Source organism: Notolepis coatsorum, assembly GCF_963971535.1.
Source record: "Notolepis coatsorum genome assembly, chromosome: 10".
NCBI classification, from domain to species: Eukaryota; Metazoa; Chordata; class Actinopteri; order Aulopiformes; family Paralepididae; genus Notolepis; species Notolepis coatsorum.
The window spans coordinates 73088799-73112570 of NC_140174.1; the positions used below are offsets into that span (position 1 = coordinate 73088799).

The 23772-nt window shown below is 46.4% G+C and overlaps 1 protein-coding gene across 1 annotated transcript in view; it reads left to right on the top strand.

Moving 5' to 3' along the window:
• The window catches only part of fmnl1b (formin-like 1b), a gene marked incomplete at its 5' end in the record, with an annotated part of 243973 nt that overhangs the window by 74696 nt on the left and 145505 nt on the right, over positions 1-23772 (top strand). Inside the window, 2 exons of the mRNA XM_084322609.1 lie at positions 20887-20970; positions 22309-22395. Of these exons, the coding sequence (XP_084178735.1) occupies positions 20887-20970; positions 22309-22395 (171 nt within the window). The remainder of the gene's footprint in view (positions 1-20886; positions 20971-22308; positions 22396-23772) is intronic.

Here is a 23772-nt window from a genome sequence, read left to right on the forward strand (position 1 = left end):
ATTTCGCATGCCAAAGGCCATCACCGTATACTGGCAGAAACTCTTTGGTGTGACAAAAGCGGATATCTCACGTGCTCGCGGAGTAAGCGGAACCTGCCAGTATCCCTTTAGCAAATCCAATTTACTTACAAAGGCTGCTGAACCCACCCGATCGATACAGTCATCCATCCGAGGAAGAGGGTACGAGTCCGGCTTGGTTACTGCATTAACTTTACGGAAGTCAGTACAGAACCGATGAGTGCAGTCTGGCTTATCAACAAGCAGGCAGGGGGAGCTCCATGCACTAGAACTGGGCTCCGCAATGCCATGTCTCACCATATAGTCTACGGTGGTGTAGTGGGCGGCACGGTGGTGTAGTGGTTAACACTGTCGCCTCACAGCAAGAAGGTCCAGGGTTCGATTCCCGCTTGGCAACCAGGTTTCCATGATGCCAGTTACCCAGGTGGGGTATCTCCCAGGCCTTTCTGTGTGGAGTTTGCATGTTCTCCCCGTGCTCGCAAGGGTTTCCCCCCCGATAAGATAAACCCAATGGAAAAACATGCACAACAATAGATCGCTAACGCTGTGGCGTCCTTGACGAAGACGGACAGGAGCACTTGGATTAGTCCCCTGGCGCGGCTCACGTTGACGCCTGTCTGCTCCCGGCTGCCCTTGTATTGGGGGGGAAGGACGACGGGATGGGTTAATCGCAGATACGAATTGCATGCATGCATCGCATGTGTGCCGATTGATGACCTCTGAGCAGGTCCTAAATTATAAATTATTATTATTCCTTACTCAAGATCCGTCGCTTTTCCGGATTCACCCTGTAGGCATGTTGCTTAATTGGCCCTGCACTACCAACATCAATGTCATGCTCGAGTACATTAGTACGACTAGGGACATCAGAAAACAAACGTATATGCTGTCTAAGTAGGCGCACAACATCCGTACGCTCCGGAAGTGGCAAGTACGACAGGTGGGAGTCCAAGTCACCTAGTATCTGAGTGTTTGGCAACCTGCCCTGAGAAATCTCCTTCGACACAGAACAGTCGGCTACAATAGGAGATGCAGAAATCGTTAGAACAGCCACAGGTTTGACCTCTGACTGGTCAATCTGAGCCCTATCATTGTACGCCTTCAACATATTGACGTGACATAATCTACTCTTGCGCCTGCGGTCGGGAGTCTTAATCAAGTAGTCAACCTCACCAACCTTGCGCTCAATTGAGTATGGCCCACTGTATTTAGCCTGTAATGCAGAACCAAGAATAGGCGAGAGAACCAACACCTTGTCTCCCGGTGAGAACACCCTCTGACGGGCCCGCTTATCATACCACACCTTCATTTTTCCTTGGGCTACCTTTAGGTTCTCCTTCGCTAGTTCACATGCTCTACTAAGCTTAAGCCTGAAGTTACACACATAGTCCAGCAAATTAGTAGAGGAAGGAGTCTGGTTAGCCAACCACTTTTCCTTCAGCAGTTTCAAGGGACCCCTCACTGTGTGGCCGAACACCAGCTCAGCCGGGCTGAATCCAAGAGACTCTTGGGTTACCTCCCTAGCAGCAAATAGAAGCAAAGGGATTCCATCATCCCAGTCTCTTTCAAACTCCGTACAATATGCCCGCAGCATTGTTTTGATAGTCTGGTGGAATCTCTCCAGCGCCCCCTGGGACTCTGGATGATAGGCAGAGGAAGGGCAATGCTGGATAGACAACTGTTGGAGGACCTGAGCAAAGAGACGGGACATGAAATTAGACCCTTGATCTGACTGAATAACCTTTGGTAGGCCAAAAGTCGAAAAAACCTAACCAGAGCCTTGGATATAGCAGGGGCTGTGATCTTGCGTAGAGGAATGGCTTCAGGGAAACGGGTCGCTGCACACATAATAGTCAAAAGGTACTGGTTCCCTGTCTTAGTTTGAGGGAGGGGACCAACACAGTCAATGAGGATCCGCTCAAAAGGTTCCCCAACAGCAGGGATAGGCTGCAGAGGAGCCTGAGGAATCGTCTGGTTTGGTTTACCAACAACCTAACACCCATGGCACGAGCGGCAATATTGTGCCACATCTGACTTTAAACCAGGCCAACAAAAATGTCTTAGCACACGATCATAAGTCTTCCTGACTCCCATGTGACCAGCAAGATCATGATCATGTGCTAAAGGCAGTATATCAGGACGATACATGGCTGGAACAACAATCTGAAACACACTGCCCCAGTCATCCAGACTGGACAGGTTAGGTGGTGTCCACTTTCTCATGAGCACGTCATTGCTAACAAAATATCCTTGAGACGTATCTATCATTGCATCCTCTAAAACCGCCTCTTCCAAGAGGGACGACAAGGAGACATCCTTGTTTTGCTCTAGTACCAGCTGCTCATGAGACGGTATCACCTTACCAAAGCCCTCATCAGGGCCACTTTTCAACTCAACAAAGAACGTGTCATTAAGTGTCATATCACAATCTGAGTTACCAACATCATGGGTGTCACACTTGACCTTTGACATTGCGCGTGTTACAGCACACACAGGGAACACTCCTGGATGTTTCTATGCCAGCTCATCAGGAACCTCAGAAACTACAGGGATGGGAATTACAACTGGAGTAGCCAGCACTTTGCCACCGGCCAAATCATTCCCTAGAATGAAGGACACACCTTTTATGGGGATGTGAGAACACACTCCTACAACAACATTGCCTGATACTAAGGGAGAGTTTAGCGAGACCTCATGCAAAGGGGTATTCACAAAGCCTCCTCCAAAGCCCTGAACAATGGCACCGGAATGCAATGAAGAATCTTCCGAAAATGGCAAAATCCCATTCAGAATGAGAGACTGAAAAGCTCCTGTATCTCTCCATATTGTAATAGCCTGCTTTGACCCTAGTGCACCAGCCAGGGAAACAAATCCATTCATCATAAACGTTGAGGAGCCCTCTAGCTCCGTGTCCGCACCTTTGATACTTCGCACACCAGCCTCTAATGCCGGCATAGGTGTCCTGCCTATGGTTTCTACCAGAGCCACCGTTTTTACATTTTTCTGCTTAAGCACCGGGCACCCAGCAACGATATGACCAGGCTCCTTACAGTAAAAACATATAACCCCCTCTGGGAATGCACTAGCAGAACCACCTTGCCTAGGAGTGGAAGTAAACCGACCAGCAGACACGGGTTCCGGGAAACGGCTCCCCTGAAAAGGACGCCTACCCCTGGACTCAACACGGCCCTCCTCTACAAAGACAGATTTGTGTGTCAACACAAACTCATCAGCCAAGACAGCAGCGTCGCCTATCTTCAATACCTTACGCTCATTTAGATGCGTGGAAACGGTATCAGGAACACATCTTTTAAATTCCTCTAGGAGAATCAACTGTCTAAGCTGCTCTCTTGACTCTGCTTTCTGAGAGGTGCACCACCTGTCAAACAGGTTCTCCTTCTCTTTTCCAAATTCAACATACGACTGTCCCTCCGACCTGCGATAGCCTCTAAAACGCTGACGATAGGCCTCGGGGACCAACTCATAAGCCCTCAATATGGAAGCCTTAACAAGCTCATAGTCAGCACTTTGTTCAAGGGACAGAGCAGTATACGCTTCTTGCGCCTTACAAACAAGAACACACTGCAGCAGCAGCGTCCAGGCTGTATCAGGCCACTTCAATGTGGTTGCCACCCGTTCAAAAAGGGGAAAATACCTATCCACATCCCTCTCAACAAAAGGAGGCACCATCCTAATATTCTTGCCGACATCAAAACCGGAACGCGACTCTGAATGCAGAGCACCCGCCTGCAAGGCAGCATGCTTATATTCAAGCTCCTTCTGCGCACGTTCGTGCTCTAAGTCCTTCAAGTAACGCTCTTGTTGTAGCTGTCTCTCCTTAAGCTCACGCTCCTCTCTCCTCTCTCTCTCCTTAAGCTCACGCTCCTTAAGCTCACGCTCATGCTCACGCTCCTCTCTCCTCTCTCTCTCCTTAAGCTCACGCTCACGCTCATGCTCAGGCTCCTCTCTCCTCTCTTTAAGCTCACGCTCCTCTCTCCTCTCCTCACGCTCTTGCTGTAGCTGTCTTTCCTTAAACTCCAACTCTCTAAGCCTCCACTCACCCTCCGCCACACCAGATAGTAGCGGAGACGCGTCAGACAAAAGAGGCTCCTCCACCCTCGCCGCAAGCACCTGCTCCCTAACGAGCAAAGCCCTCAAAGCACCCAAGGCAGTTGGTTTCAAACGCTTCTCACTGGCAGTAAGCTCCACCTTGTAGTGCACAGCAAGCTCCAGAAGCTGTTCCTTGGAAAACTTTTCCAACACCTCATCAGAAGGGTGATCAACAAAATCCTTTATGGAAGCCATCCCTACTGCACCAGCGCCACAACCTGCTCACCTTAGAGTCACCAAAAACACCCTAGCATACACTGAAGAACCACCGAAGAACCACTAAAGAGCCACTAAAGAACCACTGAAGAACCACTAAAGAACCACTGAAGAAACACTAAAGAACCATTGAAGAACGCTGAAGCACCGCTGAAGCACCCCTTGTTAGCGTTAGCATGCTAATGCCAATACAAATAACCATAAGGAGAGCAGTCAGCTTTTGTGCCTGTCCGCCTGTGTGATCGGCGTGCGACGTGGTGGAAATGTGTGCTCTACTGAGCGCACCTTTCTATTTTGCAAAAAAAATAAAAAAACAACCACCCTGAAATAAATAGATGTGTCATACGCGCAGGAGGTCAGGCGCTAACAGGTAGGCTAGCCAACATTGAGTTATACTCAAAACAAAAAAAATAAATACAACAAACAAATTCAAACAGGTGCCCCTTATAACCTGATATGACTACTTATAGCTTCTACATCTAAACTGCAGTCAAACGGCCCTACCACACTACCTGTATTTTCTGGCACCCTATCCTACCTACACTTAAGCTATCGCCCTGTAGACCTAACCCTCTTCAACCACACCTGCTACCAGCCAAAGATCATATTGACCATCCACCCGTCAAGTATATGGTATGGTACAAGACAAGTAGATGGTACTAATCACTTCTATGACTGCCCCAGGAGTAAGTGGTGCACAGGAAGCTAACAAACAACCAGAAAATAATGTCCCTAACTACATGTGGTGTCCACTAAACTATATATTTTAACAGCAATAAGTAGTCACATCAAATTACAAACAAATAAGGGTATACTCACCTGTTTGATGATCGGCTCAAGCCCCCACGTTACACAACATGTAACGATCACCACCCACACTATAGCACCACGACACACCATGCAAAACAAAAACAAAAAACACCAAACAAATTCTAGGGGTATTTGTTTCCAAATTCACTCCCGGACGAGCGCCCAACTGTTACGACCCTGGCTCAATGGGATGCAACCTATGCGCAAACAGACACCAAAACCAGTGTTTAACCCAAAATACTACTCTAACAATGAAATACTGGTACAAACTAAAGAACAAATAATGGGAGAACGTGACAAGTCTTTGTTTCCACACTCTCCTCTAGCCACAGTCAGGCTGCATGTGTGACTGAAGGACTGGCTTTAAGCTGCCAGGCATGTAATGTAAATTTGACCAGAGCCTTTTGATCATAATACTCTACTCTATTGCGTTGTGTTCTATGGCTCTAAGTCTTTTACCAAAAACTGTGTAGCACGGCGGAAGAAGAAAACAATGAGAGTGTTTCTATTTCTCAGGTCTGGTTTATTCAAAGCCCAAAAAGTATACAAAAATGTTCTGGTTCAATCAATGAAAGCGCAATGATATTAGTAGGAAGAGCACTATGCCGAAAATCCCTAATATCAGTCTAACAAAAGTTGTTAAGAGTAACAATCTTCAATGTATCTTCGGTTGTTGATTCTTGTTGTTATGGTAACAACGGACTTCTCTGTTCTCGTGGCAAAGCGTCTCAAGCGGGTCCTTCTCCGTTCTGCTGTGCATAAAAGATATCAGGAGGTTCTTTTTTGTCTGCTCCTGTGCAGACACTTTTAACGGCTAAGTCCCGCCCCTGGGCGAACGTCGAACTGGTTCGTCAGGGGGCGGATATCCAAGTCCTGATTGGCTAAAGCTCACATCGGCCATTTTGGATAGAGGTCGTCTGCCATTTTGGATCTTAAAGGGGCAGGTCATTTCTATTTTTGGGGACTAGTTACCGTTCTGGAGTTTAGCGTTTAAATGTATACAGTATCTGATTTTACTATCTTAAGAATTAGAGATTAGTTATTACTTGGTTCAGACAGTTAATTCAAGTCTTTTCCCGAATTATGTGGCCTTCTAAATATCTAATTAAACCTATTGTTGGTTTTAAGACAAACTGTTTTACTTTATGTATTCTAGGTTAAATATCTTTGAAGTTAGTTTGATGCTTTCAAATAAATTACATTTGGATTCCTAAGTATAATCCCTTGTGGTCTTAGTATGTGCTAAACATTTAAAACTAGAAGCATAGTAGTCAGAATCCATCTCCCCCTCTTTACAAACAGAGGTGGGGAAGAGGATTCTTCCTGCCCCTCCTTCAGAGCAGCTGTATCTATAGAATGTGTCCTGTTTAGTATCAGTTGACTGGCTGAGGGGGCCGTTCCTATTGTTCTACTCTTGCTTAGTAAACAGACCCACCTATTGAAATTCTAATCTTAGCCATCGAGTGGCTTAGTTTGTATTGTTTTACTACCCACAAGCATGGGGGAGACTGTATGCTTAATTAAGCATGTTGCTTTGTCCCAACCTGTCTCTTTAACAAAGTAAACCAGTCAGTATGACTCCAGATTTGCCTGACCTTTGGGTCCAACTATTTTATTAGTTCTGCTTATTTTATAGAAATCTAATTGGTGTCTTATCTTTAGCTTTGCCAATTATAATTACTTCTAGAAGAAATGTATCTAATATACTCTTTGGGGGAAAAGCAGAGCACTTATGTATATCTAACAGAGTGAATATATTTAGGGTGTAATGCACTGGATTCTTACATTTCTCAGTTATCTCCCAGTAGCGGTCGACCTTGGGAACCTTAATTCATAACTCATAACAATAATTCATAACTCATAGCAGTTTGAGACTGAGAATATACCACACATGTTTCCAATCAGCAGCAATCAGCTAATTAGCAGCCATCACCTGCCTGCAGTGACACAGGAGTAATCAAGCTCATGGTACATAACACCCGCAATGTATTATTGTTTTGACAATGGGTCATTACAAACCAATTACATAATCCAACATTGTGTAAACAACTAACATATTCCAGTTAACTGTATCTTTTTTTAATTATTCGTTACGAATATATCCATACTTCCATTGTGTCCAGACATCCGCTTCGTGCGACAGTGTCCTTTTGCAGCAGAGGGAGGTTGCTACAAAGCATGCCATCTAACAACAAACTTCATATAAAATTACTCTGCTATAGAGCCACACTCCGTTATGCACAAGTTTACAGACATACATGACATACAGATAGACAGTACTGCTACATCTATACATTTATGACATACCAGATTTACAAATACAGTACTGTTTTTGTAGGGTGATTGTGGTTTATTTACATTGAGGTTCTGGAGTGTGGAGTGTGTTATACGAAATAACAACCGGTAACTTCACTGTGCTTCTTAAACAATGATTGGTGTAAATCGTGTCGGTGCCCGCGGCTTTACATATTCGGGGTAACATCATACATGTACATAGATCAAAATGTACAATGATAAGTTCGTTTTCGTCAATGTCAGCATGTCTTTTTTCCTTCTCTGGCTTCTCCTGCTGTATAAGTTTACAGACTTATATTATTCAATGAGACTTCTAGCCAGCTTTTGTGTGACGGAGACATACAATTTAAATTGTGACGAGAGAAGATCATCTCCCGATTCAGATACAATTTAACACACACGGTTCCAAAGATATTAATGTTTTGCGGCAAATTTTCACCCTGCAATGGATTTAGGTGCGTCTCATCTCTCCTCTCTCATGTTGTCTGTGCTTCTCTCCTCTCCGACACCAACACAGAGAGAACTCAGCCAGTGGCCACTCCCCTCAGAACCCCCCGCGATTTATATTTTGTTTTACAATGGGTCATGACAAACCAATTACATAATCCAACATTGTGTAAACAACTAACATATTACAGGTGACTGTATCTTTTTTGAATGAGTCGTTATGACGAAATCAATACATCCATTCATAAAGATTATTGTCTGCCATCTTGGTTTCATTCGGAAAAGAATGTACTGAGGATTCATTCGGAAAAAAAGTTATTTGGTTGTGGGAGGGTTCTGAGGTCACGTGGAGTGTGTTATACGAAATAACAACCGGTAACTTCACTGTTTCAGCCAATCAGAATCAAGAAATTTGCATGCCATTGTATAACCTTAAACAACATATTCACTTTCCAAAAAAAATACCTGATTTTAAAAGATTTTAAGGTAAAAGTTTTGAGTAATAATGAGTTTTATGAAAAAATTAGACATCCGTTATTAAAAAAAGAACATGTCTGCTTTTAAAAGATTTCTTGAATGAAAGTATGGCCACACCTCACTATGAATAGGGGGATGAAACGTTTTTCATTATATATATTTTTTTTATCGGTGGTAGAGCCAATATTTATTTAAATATAACCATTGAGATGGTCTACATCATAAAAAAATCTAAGCGCTAGTTTTTAGTAGCAAAATAAAGAAATAACTATTTTGTTAACGCAACATCCTGTAATCACTTGACCCGGCTATAATCCATTATGTAGCAGCCTGAATATTCTGCAAAGTATTCAGTAGTGCTAACTAACTGTTACTTTCCCTGTGTGTGTATAACGTGTGATTTACAGTGTTCCTTTGGATAGACTGACAGTGTTCCTTTGGATAGACTAACAGTGTTCCTTTGGATAGCTCGCCCAGTCTAACGACGAGGTGAGGTGCTACTCCTCTCCAGATGCAGTATGGATTACTAGCAATAACATTGAGCCTTTGTTTCCCTTTCTGGAGCGGTCTTTGTGTGGGACCGGTTGAGGTTGCCAGCAGGGGGCGGAGTGCAGTGGTGGCAGGTTGAGCAGTGGAGAGAAGCAAGCAACGAGGAAGAGGGAATCACCTGGAGGTGAGGGGAACAGGAAGCTCTCTTCGGCGTTGGATTTGGCCGTGAGCGGTCGCGGCTACAACGGGAGGTGCTTTGGAATAGCCCCGTTGAAGAAGTGAAGCCAGAGAGCCCCGCCGGAGCGAGCGACGGGTGATGAGACATACTTGCTAGTGACGGGTTATCCTAGAAGTATCCGTGATAGTGTGTGAGTAAGAGAAACCAAACCCAAGGACTAACGTCTAAGCTAACGAGACTAACGTCTAACGTTATCGGGTTATAGTAGTTACTATGTGCGGTATAGTAGCATGCCTCTAACGGCTCCGTCTGACTTGAGTAGACTACCGGGCGCGAGGCGCTGAAGAGACCGGTGGTGTAGCCAGCCACGTTGCGTTAACAGTATAACCGAATAGCAGGAGGGTGCGCCGAGACCCAAAGCTTAGCTGTGTTTAAGGTAGCCCCAAGTATTAGCTCGCGCGACGGAAGCAAGCCAGCAACAGCAGCGGTGGACGTTTCCCAGACGGTACAGAGGACGCCTCTTCCCACCAGCAGAGGACGCCATACAGCACGCTCTGCCCGCTAACCACTGCCTGCTGTTCGTCCAACCTGCTGGCCGTGCTCGCGGATTGCCGACGCCATCTTGTCATCCGGACTAGTGGTGACAAGAGTGGGTCCGCCATCTTGGCTAAGTACTAACAGCACCACGTGTGTATCAACAGCAACGTCCATTGAAGTGAACGCTAATCACCAGTGTCTAAGGGGTACCCCAAACAATTTAAGCCGGCTTAGGTTAGGTTTTCTTTGATAACGTGGGCCCACATTTATTGGTTATTTTGGTTATTGGTTTATTTGACTGTTTGATTCTGAGACTCCCAATGTGTCTACGTTCTATGCCTGGGTTCCCCCAGTACAAGCGGGGTGATTTAATGTATTGAGCACTCGGTGCCTATGGTGGGAAGAGCTTCCCCTACATTGAGTACAAGAGCACCCGGTGCCATATGAGTAAACATTAACGTTGTAATGTATAATCTGCCCAGGCTTCACTAAACATAGATTTAATTGGGATCATTGTGTGTGTCTCTTTCTTTGAGTTCCATTTGCTATTTTATTCTCTGGGTAAATATTGTGACGGCATAATTATTTAACCCTTACACCCCATTTACAGAATAGCATTTGAAGGGTCTATACAGGTGGTCAAGGAAGGGTACTGCTTAAAGGGAAGCCCAATAATACTATTGAACTGACAGTCACTGGGTGTGGGAGGGCTGTCGGAGGTACTGAGGGAGTGAGGGTGTATGGGGAGATACTGCCGACCGCCTTGGAAGGCGAGGGAGACCAGAGTACCAGTCCCCAGGTTAGTAATTCCTGGGCCCCATCCACTCCAGCTGCAAGCCCTCCAGTACGACGTTCCGGGCCAAAGACGGGGGTACTTATAGGTCCAATACTATAGTATCCTATTACCCAGTGTCTGTGTACTACTACTCCCACAAGCAGGGATAATCCACCCTTCTACATTTGGCGTCACGAACAGGATCGACATCCTACTCCACTTCCTTGACAGACCAGTAGAGAGACCATGACGTCTGACGAAGGGACCAGGGAGAGAGATGGCGGCGAAGCTCGAGGAGCTGCAGGAGAAGTGTCGGATGCTGGAAGAAGCAGTGACGAGACTGGAACAGAACCAAGGCCGTGCACCCTGGCCGCCCCCCTCACAGACCGTGTATGTCCAGCGAGACCGAGACTGCAGCGAGTTCAGCGTGGAAAAGGAGAGAGGGGAGTCGTCGGGGGAGGAATGGATCAGAGAAGTACAGGCCTACTGCCGAAGCCGGAAAGTGCCCAGCGACGACCAGGCGGAGTGCATCCAGCAGCACTTAAGGGGCGAAGCTAAGCGGACGGTACGCTTTGCCCTGGACGGAACGGCCCCGGAGCCGGGCGCCCTGTTCAACCTGCTGCGGGAGACGTACGGGGACAAGACCCCAGTCGGTGTCCGCCTGAAAGAGTTCCTCGCCCGCCGACAATCGGACGGAGAGAGCATACGGGAGTTTGCATATGACCTGCAAGAGCAGATGCGGCGCATTCAGGACAGAGACCCCCGACAGGTTCCCGACCCTGCAGCTCGGCTGCAGGAGCAGTTCGTGGCTGGCCTAAGGGACGGTATGCTGAGACGGGAGATGAGGAGGCGCGGGAGAGCGGACGGGGAACGGACAATTATCGACCTGATGACGGAGGCGATAGACTGGTCCGAGGAAGAGATGGCCCTGGGCCCCACGAAGAGTCCCACCGGAGTCACGATTCACGCCGCCACCGCCGAGGGACGTGAGACCCCTCCCCCCATCGACCCCCTCCCGGAGTCGGTCTGACAGCTGTTCGCCGGCCAAGAGCGGTTGAGCGCGCGCCAGGAACAGTTATTTCAGCTCTTATACCAAGAGCGAGACGCGCCCCAGGGAGGAGCCGCGGGGCGGCGACCCAGGCAAGACGCGCCCGCAGCCCCACGGGGACGGCCCAGGAGAGGGGCGGACGGGAGGCGGATATGCTACGACTGTCAACAACCGGGCCATATCGCCAGGGATTGCCCCTGCCCCGCAAGCAGGATGCGCCCCGCCCCTCCCACCGCTCCCGAAGCGCTGAGCCCGTTGAGGCCTCGGCTCCAACTGGAACAGGCGATTGACGCTGTCGCGACCGGAGCCGCCGACCCGGTCGCCGAGAGTCCGGAGGAGCACCAGGTATACGGGGGATGCCTCACCCTGGACGTACAGATAGACGGCGTGAACACCCACTGCCTATTCGACATGGGGGCCGAGGTGACAACAATGACGGAGAGCCACTTCAAGCGGAACTTCTCAAAACAGAAGCTGACCGCCGCCAACTGGATCACCCTTACCGCCGCCAACGGTTTGGAGATCCCTGTGGTGTGGTGCCTGTACGCAGAGGTGAAGTGCTTGGACCTGACGTTCCCCGGGAAGTGCATATTCGTGGTGAAGGACGACCACTTCCCGAGAGAGACGCCATTCCGGGACTCCTGGGGATGAACGTGCTCGGCGGAGTAGACGGCCTCTTCAAGGGGATTAAGGGGATGCGTCCCACCAATAGCCGCCGGTACAAAGCCGGAAGTGCCGCACTACGCCAGGTGGTGGCGGCCCTGGAGGAGAGAGAACGGGAGTGTACGGCCCCGGGGGAATTGGGCTATGTGAAGGTGGCCAGCCGAGAACCGGTGGTCGTCCCCCCGCACAGTGAAATGATCGTCTCGGGCCGCTGCGGGACGTCGGTGGGAATGCGGCGCCCCGTGATGGTCGAGAACACTCCGAGCGCCAGCCTGCCCCCCGGCCTCCTGGTAGCCAACGTGGTGGTGTACGCCCGGGATGGAAGGGTACCCGTGCGTCTGATGAACCCGACAGACGCCGAGATCGTACTCCAGCCCCGGTCCCGACTGGCGGAACTCCACTGCCCCAAACAAGTGCGGCCCAAGGAGCGGGCGACAGTGGAGGAGGTCACCGGGGGATACAGGGTGACGGCGATCGACACCCCAGACCAACCGACACCGGCGGCGGCCGTTGGGAGGACCCGGGAGCTCGTCGTGCCCGTTCAAGCGAATCTTGAAGACCTCACCCCGGCCCAAGTACGCCGATTGAACGAGGTACTCGAGAAACATAAGACGGTGTTCTCCGTGGACGACGGGGATTACGGGTACACCACCACGGTCACCCATTACATCCCCACCGGAGACGCACACCCCGTCAAGCAACGGCACCGCAGGATACCGCCCCATGTCTTTCAAGAGGTGAAACGACACGTGCAGGACCTGGTGGACCAAGGCGTACTCGTGGAAAGCTGTAGTCGCTGGGCGTCTCCGGCCGTGATCGTCATCAAGAAGGACGGCTCCGTGCGGTTCTGTTGCGACTACCGCCGCTTGAACAATGTGACGCACCGGGACGCGTATCCTCTACCCCGGATAGAGGAGTCCCTAGATGCCCTGGGACAGGCCCGGATCTTCTCTTCTCTAGACCTCACGGCAGGTTACTTCCAAGTGGCGGTAAAGGAGGAAGATCAGGAGAAGACGGCCGTCACGACGCCCTTCGGCCTCTACCAGTGGACCCGTATGCCCTGTGGGCTGTGCAACGCCCCGGCGACGTTTCCGGACTAGTGGTGACAAGAGTGGGTCAGCCATCTTGGCTAAGTACTAACAGCACCACGTGTGTATCAACAGCAACGTCCATTGAAGTGAACGCTAATCACCAGTGTCTAAGGGGTACCCCAAACAATTTAAGCCGGCTTAGGTTAGGTTTTCTTTGATAACGTGGGCCCACATTTATTGGTTATTTTGGTTATTGGTTTATTTGACTGTTTGATTCTGAGACTCCCAATGTGTCTACGTTCTATGCCTGGGTTCCCCCAGTACAAGCAGGGTGATTTAATGTATTGAGCACTCGGAGCCTATGGTGGGAAGAGCTTCCCCTACATTGAGTATAAGAGCACCCGGTGCCATATGAGTAAACATTAACGTTGTAATGTATAATCTGCCCAGGCTTCACTAAACATAGATTTAATTGGGATCATTGTGTGTGTCTCTTTCTTTGAGTTCCATTTGCTATTTTATTCTCTGGGTAAATATTGTGACGGCATAATTATTTAACCCTTACACCCCATTTACAGAATAGCATTTGAAGGGTCTATACAGGTGGTTAAGGAAGGGTACTGCTTAAAGGGAAGCCCAATAATACTATTGAACTGACAGTCACTGGGTGTGGGAGGGCTGTCGGAGGTACTGATGGAGTGAGGGTGTGTGGGGAGCTACTGCCGACCGCCTTGGAAGGTGAGGGAGACCAGAGTACCAGTCCCCAGGTTAGTAATTCCTGGGCCCCATCCACTCCAGCTGCAAGCCCTCCAGTACGACGTTCCGGGCCAAAGACGGGGGTACTTATAGGTCCAATACTATAGTATCCTATTACCCAGTGTCTGTGTACTACTACTCCCACAAGCAGGGATAATCCACCCTTCTACAATTATATGATGGAAAACACATTCTGATCTCCTGACAACCAGCACATTCTGACTTCCTGACAACCAACACAATCTGACTTCCTGACAACCAACACAATCTGACTTCCTGACAACCAGCACATTCTGACTTCCTGACAACCAGCACATTCTGACTTCCTGACAACCAGCACATTCTGACTTCCTGACATTCCGCATGTGTTAAATGTTCCTGGCTAGTGAGAGCCCTACAGGACTTTTACTTTTACCTGAGTACTATTTTATCTGGGTATTTCTTAGTCTGGATCACAGGACTGAGACTGTGGGTATATGTATACTGTAAGCAAGCCATTGGCTGACTATTTCAGTAAAAATTCTCCTCCCTTTCCGCTATCTGCAACACTATTTTGCAAGGGCACTGTCGCTGCATCCTTGGCTTAGTGCCGCCCAGAATGACTGTGATTGGTTTAAAGAAATACAAACAAGCCAGGGTGTATATTCCCCTATACCTGAATGATAATAGGTTCAGCCCGACATACACAGTCCTAACGTGTGGAGAGAGGTATGGCTATGCCAGACTAGGCATTTCTATGTATACAAAATAACTGTGGACTTCTTCCACCACTGACTGCTACAAAATTATGGATCTATCTCAGGGTCTGAGAGTGAAGTTCCTCCTGCTATTCAAAGCAAATAACATGTGACATATAACCAGGAACTCAGTGTTTACATCCCGACTGCCAGCAGGCGCACTGTCACAGCTCAAAATACCACATACTGTACAACTCTAAACTGTAGAGTATCCACAGGTGTGTTGTCTGTACAACAGGTTTATTGTACCCTCTGTCACCTGGTTTGACTGCTCTGACCAATCTGTAAAAGGAGTACACCCAGATAAAACAGTACTCTGGTTAAAGTAAGAAATACTCCATTCAAGATTATACTTAAGTAAAAGTAGATACATAATTGATTGAATGTACTTAAGTATCAAAAGTAAAAGTACGGGGTGCCCAAGTGGCGAACCACGTAATGAGCTGCGTCGAGGCACGGCTGACCAGGGTTAGATTCCCGGACACGGTGTTCTTTACCGAATGTCTTCCCCCCGCTCTGTCTCCCATTCTTCCTCTCTCTCTCTCTCTCTCTCTCTCTCTCTCTCTCTCTCTCTCTCTCTCTCTCTCTCTCTCTCTCTCTCTCTCTACCAGACTGCCCGGTAGTAAAAACCAATAAAAAAACGACCAATATCATAATTAAAGAAAATAATAAAATAAATAGTAAAAGTCAAGTCAATCTTCGCCATTTTCATTGCTCTCGCAATGTTTACATGTTTACATGTTTACATTCCACCTGTGTTGCATTTCTCTTTAATGTTTTATAACGGCCATAACTCATCAATATTCAAAATACAGATACATTTCTAACCAGCGTTTATGCAAAACAAATATTCACAGCATCAAAATGCATTAAAACCAATCAACTGTATTCTTGTATCAACAGTTCACTCAATCTATTTAAGAATGAAACAATGGTCTGGCTTTCAGTGGTATGGTAACTTGTTTGTTTATGAATTACAGGTTGCGCCTTTAAAGCATTAAAAGGCTTTGTGTGCTGACTGGTACAGTGCAGTTGCTGTCTGTTTAACAACTCAACTGTCAGAGTAGAGGTGAATTGAAATAGTCTATTATTCATTGTCCAGCTGTTAAACTGTTCTATGGGTAAAAGTACAGGGACACTTTGATATTTTATATCGTTTTTCTGTCACACAGTGGAATTCCTTCTTGTGTTTCCTCAAAATTGCTTAAGCTAAGTGGCTTAAGTGACGAGACTGAATTAATCACGGTCAATGGATAAACAAGAAACAAGGAAAATACAAAAATGTCAGGCGAAATGATTAGGAAAGAAAAGCTCTGTTTCAAGGCTTATTGAGGTCCCACCTATAGCTAACCCCCAAGCATTTCTGCTAAAAATGAAAGTAAAATGTATCACAGCAATGTCATAAGCACTGCATTTCTGTCATAACGTTTACATGATATAATATGGACTGCTTTTATATAGCACGTTTATCAAAAGCGCTTTTCAACTTATGCCTCACATTCACCCATTCACTGCACATTCACACACTAAGGGCAGCCATGCAAGGTGCCGACCTGCTAATCGGGAGCAGTTAGGGGTTAAGTGTTTTGGTCAAGGAGACTTCAACACGCTGCCGGGAGGAGCCAGAAGTTGGCATTTTCCTCCCCTAGACCAGTGGTTCCCAAAGTCGGGGTCGCAACCCAAATGTGGGCCGCGAGCAGCCATGGGTGGGCCGCGAGATGATTAAAAAAAAAAAAAAAATCATTTTTTTTTTTTTTTTTTTGTCAGGCCACTGAACTTAGAAGCAGGCCAGGACAGTGTTTCTAGTTGTATTCTAAAATTCTATTCTATTGTATTCTAAAATGTGACTATATGGTTTTATATTAACTTAATAAATAAACAAAAACGAAAAATCTACTTATTTCAACGAACATTTCAAACTAAATAACAGATTATGCACATAAAACGCTGAAAACAACCGAAGCAACAATAGTATTTTAATGAGACTATTATTATTATCATTATTATTTTGCAACAAGTTAGCCCTCTCATAAATAGCACATATAAATGAATAACTAACTTGAACTAACTTAATAGGATTGAAGTGACATTTGGCTTAAAAAATCGGTCGCCTGGCAAAAAATAAAAATAAAAAAAAGCCTGACGATGTGCATTGGGCCGCGGCTCTCTGACGCCTTATTTTCTGGGTCCTGGCCTGAAAAGTTTGGGAACCCCTGCACTAGACCACTATTTTAGAGAATATGTTGTTTTACTTTTAATTACAATGAGAGCATATTTCAATTCCAATTAGTGAAGCACGTGTGCCCTCTGTCATCCATATATTCTAGAGTTACCATATACAGCTATATCTGTGGTTGCACCTAGCTAGCCATGTTCCGTTCTTTCAACCTCCAGTGCTAACCGTGCTAACGTAGCCCCATAGGGAAAGTGAGAGGACAAATGTAGAAAACCTTTTCCAAAGAAAAAATAACTTCAGTTAAAAATGTCAAACCTTCAACCAACAAAGGTCTTAAAGACATTCTGTCAGTTGAAAACACGGATGAATGGAAGCTGGTGACACACACACACCCGCACGCACGCACGCACGCACGCACGCACGCACGCACACACACACACACACACACACACACACACACACACACACACACACACACACACACACACACACACACACACACACACACACACACACACACACACACACACACACACACACACAACACACACACACACACACACATTATGGTGATAGGCTGTTTGACTCTGCTCGCGGTCAGGAAATAGGAGAATCGATTTTCAACTGGCGGCATGAGCGTGCATGCATACACATATACTATCGATCATCTAGCGTTTATTTGAAAACGATTCATAAATAGGCCGAAAAATGACAACGTTCTAGAATATTCCAGTAAAAGGCGATATGTGTTGTTTTTTCCGTGAAAACGAGTGATTTTCAAAATGCTATCAAACGGAAATGAAGCGATAAAAAAACAATCTGCTACGACAATGTTGACTGGAAAATTTGTCTTTGATAAGCGACGGGCAGATTAGACACATAGCCATAATTTAAAACATAGATTAGGCGATATTAACGTTAACATTGGAGTGGATGTGGGCATTCAAGGGGGTAAAAAGGAAAACATGGCTGGCTCTCAAAGTGTTAATACAGGGTGTCTGCAGGGTATTAAAAAGTCTTAAAGTATTACATTTATAATTCTCAATTTAAGGCCTTGAAAGGTATTAAAAAGTCTTAAATTCTCATTTGCACAGGTATCACTGTACACTTTTGAAGAGGCAGCCCGACTGTTGGGAAATGAAATTATATTAAATATAAATGTTTTTGTATTCAAGTTGTTGTTTTTTGTGGAGCTTGGTGAGTCTGGCAAGAGCTTAATTGGCACGCAGGTGCAGCCGCCAGTTCAATGTCGCTATGTGTTTTTTTTGCTAGTATGGTCATGAAATTGGGTATTAAAAAGGTGATATTAAAAATGTATTAAAAAGTCTTAAATGTAACTTCTTGAAACCTGCAGATACCCTGTAATGCGACTGAGTGGCCCAGGGTATTGAGAGGAGGGACTGGTGTGTTTGTTGCCTTATGGTTGTCATGGATGGGGGTGGGAGGCTATAGGCTAACTGCTCCCTACTGCCTGCAGTCCTTGTGCTAAGCTAGGCTAGCATGCACCTGGACCTCTCTCTCTCTCTCTCTCTCTCTCTCTCTCTCTCTCTGGGGCTACTGGACACACAGAGATTCAACTGATAATTAATTTTCTCATCTGATTGTGGAGATAAATACGTGTTTCCCAAAAGGTTGCTTTCTTTAACACTTTTCCACATTCACCTCATCCAGAAGAGACTTATGTCAAATAAACCAATGTGTCTATACTGTGATAGACTCACCCTCCTCTAGAGCCTGGCCTATAATATGGGAAACAATAGGTTTCAGGCGAGAAAATCTGCGACAGATATCTGTGTGCCGATTCACTTTGAGGGGGAGGGGATTCCTGCAGCCGGAGGTACCAAGGCACTGAAAGACAACTGAGAGACCCAGTTCAAAAGGTAGGCGATACTGCCACCTGTCGGGATTCAATCGTCATTGCAATTATAATGTAGGCAGCGGTGCCAGGGAGACGCAGGCAGGTCCGCGCGAGTGTTAAGAATGGGGAAATCGGAAAAAATAAAAAAGGATCTAAAAACGAGAAAACTAGTTTTTGGCACTCAACGGTTGGATTTGAAACACGAGAATTCTCGTGTTTGGCACAGAAAGAGTTAATGTATGGAGGAGGATATGTAGAATCTACTGTCTATTTCTTGATGTACATGGTACTTTAATGTATGGAGCGATATGTATAGTCTACTGCCTATGATTTATCATGCTATCCCTGTAGTCTGTCTCCCTAGACCTAGAGTCTTGTTGTCATCACCTAGTTAAGATGTCTTTGAACCGTATCCAATATAAAGTCCTTTACGTTTGTTGTATTTGGCGTGAAATTAAATGTCCCTGATTCTGCCGTGTAGTTGTGAGTCTGCCAGTCACACAGGGATGAACCGTCACGGGATAGTCAAATAGATTTTCTTATTTACATTTAAGTGAACTTTTTCCCCCATGAAGGCACAGCACACTGAGATGGAACTAAAGCATGAAATGATTCCTCTTTGTCTCTTTGTGTTTCCATCAGACAAGACGCTTTGGAACATTTAAGAGAGAACATCTAACAGAGAGGCCAGAGGGCAGGGTCAGCCACTAGCAGAGAGGCCAGAGGGCAGGGTCAGCCACTAGCAGAGAGGCCAGAGGGCAGGGTCAGCCACTAGCAGAGAGGTCAGAGTTCAGGGTCAGCCACTAGCAGAGAGGTCAGAGCTCAGGGTCAGCCACTAGCAGAGAGGTCAGAGCTCAGGGTCAGCCACTAGCAGAGAGGTCAGAGTTCAGGGTCAGCCACTAGCAGAGAGGTCAGAGCTCAGGGTCAGCCACTAGCAGAGAGGTCAGAGTTCAGGGTCAGCCACTAGCAGAGAGGTCAGAGCTCAGGGTCAGCCACTAGCAGAGAGGTCAGAGGGCACAGTCAGCCACTAGCAGAGAGGTCAGAGCTCAGGGTCAGCCACTAACAGTGAGGTCAGGGGGTTAGGTTCAGCCACTAGCAGAGAGGTCAGAGTTCAGGGTCAGCCACTAGCAGAGAGGCCAGAGCTCAGGGTCAGCCACTAACAGAGAGGTCAGGGGGCACAGTCAGCCACTAGCAGAGAGGTCAGAGCTCAGGGTCAGCCACTAACAGAGAGGTCAGAGGTCATCCACTAACATTGGACCTTGCACTGGCTCCCAGTTGCTTTTAGAGTTGAAATGTTCAAATGTTAATACTTACTTTGTTTTTTGTTTTTTGTTTATTCAGATTCAGATTCAGATCGCCATATTTAACTTTAATCGCCATATTATGTTTACAAAAAAACACGTAGGAACGTGATACAGCATTTACAGTACAGTGCATAGACTTTTTTCACAGATAAAATCTTTTGCAAAATAGGACAAAACAGTGATACAACGAGACACGACAATGAGGTGCAATGGCTAATGATATGTTGTCAGTGCAAAATAGAGTTTAAAATTCCAGCCCTAGCAGCTCCCCATAGAGGGGGGGGGGGTGGAGCAGGGGGACACCTGACTAATTTACTAGGCGAGCTGCTGAGGGGAAGAAACTGAGTATGTGGCGGGTTTTCAATGTCTTGGGCAGCCGTAGCCGCCTGCCGTGGGGAAGCATGATGAAAAGGTCGTGACCTGAGTGGGCAGGGTCTGCTATGCTCTTCCTAGCCCTCCTCAAGGCCCTGGTGGAATGTAGGGACTCGAGGGAGGGAAGGGCGCAGCCGATCACCCTCTCCACCGAGCGTATCACCCGCTGCGGCTTGGCCTTGTCCCTGACCGTGGCCGCAGGAAACCAGGTTGACACAGTGGTTGTTGCAGGGATCAAACCTGTGACCTTTGAATTACAGTGGTCACTCAAAACACCAGACTACCTTGCCTCCCCTAATATAATAATAATAATAATAATAATAATAATAATAATAATAATAATAATAATAATAATAATAATAATAATAATAATAATAATAATAATAATAATAATAATAATAATAATAATAATAATAATAATAATAATAATAACAATAAAACTAATAACAATAATGTCTCTTTTTTCCCCAACCCCTCTCTCTCTCTCTCTCTCTCTCTCTCTCTCTCTCTCTCTCTCTCTCTCTCTCTCTCTCTCTCTCTCTCTCTCTCTCTCTCTCTCTCTCTCTCTCTCTCACACACACACATGCAGAACACTATGAACCTGCCTCTGGACAAGGTGAAGATCCTCAGTCAGTATGACAGCGAAAAGAAGTGGGATCTGATCTGTGATCAGGTGGGTTTGCCTTCCCTCTGCACCAAAACACCCCCTACCTGCTGACCCCAAAATCTGTCCAACATCAAGTTAGGGTTAGCTTTACGTACGACACCTGGTGTGTGTGTGTGTGTGTGTGTGTGTGTGTGTGTGTGTGTGTGTGTGTGTGTGTGTGTGTGTGTGTGTGTGTGTGTGTGTGTGTGTGTGTGTGTGTGTGTGTGTGTGTGTGTGTGTGTGTGTGTGTGTGTGTGTGTGTGTGTGTGTGTGTGTGTGTGTGTGTGTGTGTGTGTGTGTGTGTGTGTGTGTGTGTGTGTGTGTGTGTGTGTGTGTGTGTGTGTGTGTGTGTGTGTGTGTGTGTGTGTGTGTGTGTGCGTGCAGCACACCACCTACACATCACAACTCAGCAACTATCATAGAAAAATCTGAGTAAGCAGATCACTGAAAACCACTGACACACTGACACAATGTGAAGAACTCACACACACACACACACACACACACACACACACACACACACACACACACACACACACACACACACACACACACACACACACACACACACACACACACACACACACACACACACACACACACTGGGAAGCTTGTTAATATTGTACGTTGTCTCTGTGGTGAGTAACTGACAACGCCTGTCATTGTAATGCAATGACTCTATGTACGATTATAGAGAGTTGGTCCAACTACTGAACACACTTGTATTTTGTTTGAACACCTATAGTCCCTGTTGTGAGAAGTCACTGTTCACCAGAGTCTGGAACAGGGCTGAGCGACAGAGGGACTGGTTTTATATTGAAAATAATATATCCTGATATGGGCTTAGGTACAACAGATAGAACCATTTATCTGCTCATCATATTGGAGTGCATGGCGATGGGAAGTGTGATATCCTATCAAACTGAAACAGGAACTTTCAATGGATATACTCAAATATCATTTATAATTTCAGAAATAATCTATGAGAAATATGACTGAATATCTGCTGTAGTTAATTTAGAACAAAACTGTGTATAATGATTCATGATATAGAATGACAATACAGTTTAGTACGGTATCACGGTTCATACTGCTTCAGTCACACATGTGTGTGTGTGTGTGTGTGTGTGTGTGTGTGTGTGTGTGTGTGTGTGTGTGTGTGTGTGTGTGTATGTGTGTGTGTGTATGTGTGTGTGTGTGTGTGTGTGTGTGTGTGTGTGTGTGTGTGTGTGTGTGTGTGTGTGTGTGTGTGTGTGTGTGTGTGTGTGTGTGTGTGTGTGTGTGTGTGTGTGTGTGTGTGTGTGTGTGTGTGTGTGTGTGTGTGTGTGTGTGTGCGTGCGTGTGTGTGCGCTCCTCTGTCTGCAGGAGCGCTTCCAAGTGAAGAACCCCCCATCTGCTTATTTGGAGAAGTTGAAAAGCTGTCTGGACCATGGAGGAGGAGTCAGTAGAAAGGTGAGCTTTATTGGCATGTTGGTTGAAAAAATAAAAACTACAGATTGCTATAGATTTGTATGTAGAGAAATCATAAAGAAAAAATAAAAATTATAATAATACATCCACAGAGCATTGAGAAAGATGCAGAATAAAAGTATTGCCCCCCACCCCCCCCAAAAAAACGTATTGATTAATTATTTATCATTTAAAAAGTTTTGGCAGGTCCAAAATGTATGTTGTTTTTTACATATTGCCTGCATGTATCCCCTCCCTACATCCCATTTGCGTGTTGCTTTTTAACAGCGGAGCAGTGCAAGAATGTGACAATTTGACCATGTGACCGCGGCAACGCGGGAGAGCGGCAGTGCGGAAATAGGCTGTCTCTAAGACAAACTCTAACCTTAACCAGCTCCTTAACAGCGCCTAAACTTAACCGTTCTAACCTTAACCAACTCCGAAACAATGCCTAACCTTAACCTTAACCTTAACCATGCCTAACCTTAACCATAGAAAGAATATTGCCATTCTCTAAGACAAACTCTAACCTTAACCAGCTCCTTAACAGCGCCTAAACTTAACCGTTCTAACCTTAACCAACTCCGAAACAATGCCTAACCTTAACCTTAACCTTAACCATGCCTAACCTTAACCGGCGAAAGAATACACGTTAAAAAAAAAAATCACGTTAAAAAAAAAATTTGATGGGATTCGAACTCGTCAACAACGGACCGCAGGACCGCAGGACCGCAGGACCACTGCTCTGCCAGGTGAGCTGAAGCACCGAATGAAAATCATGGCAGATTAGGGCGGTTACATAATTCCGCAAGCTTTGCCGCTCCGCGGCTCTGCCGCTCCGCTCTGCGGTTGCCGCGCTTGCCGCGGGGCGTGTCGCAGCCAATCAGGGAAAACGCGGAAGCAAAAGCAGCACTGCTCCGCTGTTATTAAGCAATAGGCATCCCATTTCCCCACATGGAATGCACCTGATTGGATTAATGACACGCAGCTGCTCTATTGCGACATCTAGTGGCTGAATGTTATCTATAGCAGCGGTTCTCAACAGGGGTTCCCCGGCACACAGGGGTTCCGCGGAGAGCTGCCAGGGGTTCCGCGAGATGCCTGGCAATGTTCTTTAAAAATATAGAATGACAACAGTCTTATTTTGAAAATCCTATAGCGGGTCTCATTTCTCAGCTCCAGCTAAATAACTAGGCTCCGAAAGCTAGCAACATTTAGGTCATTATGATACTCTTATTTTGAAACTCCGTGGTGTCGTGACTCATATCCGCTCTACAGCACACAGCCAATAAGGATGCATCTCAACGGAGCAGTGAGCTTAGCGTCTCTCAGCTCAGCAGTAGTAGCGTACTCTGGATCTGGAACGCGGACATTGAAACA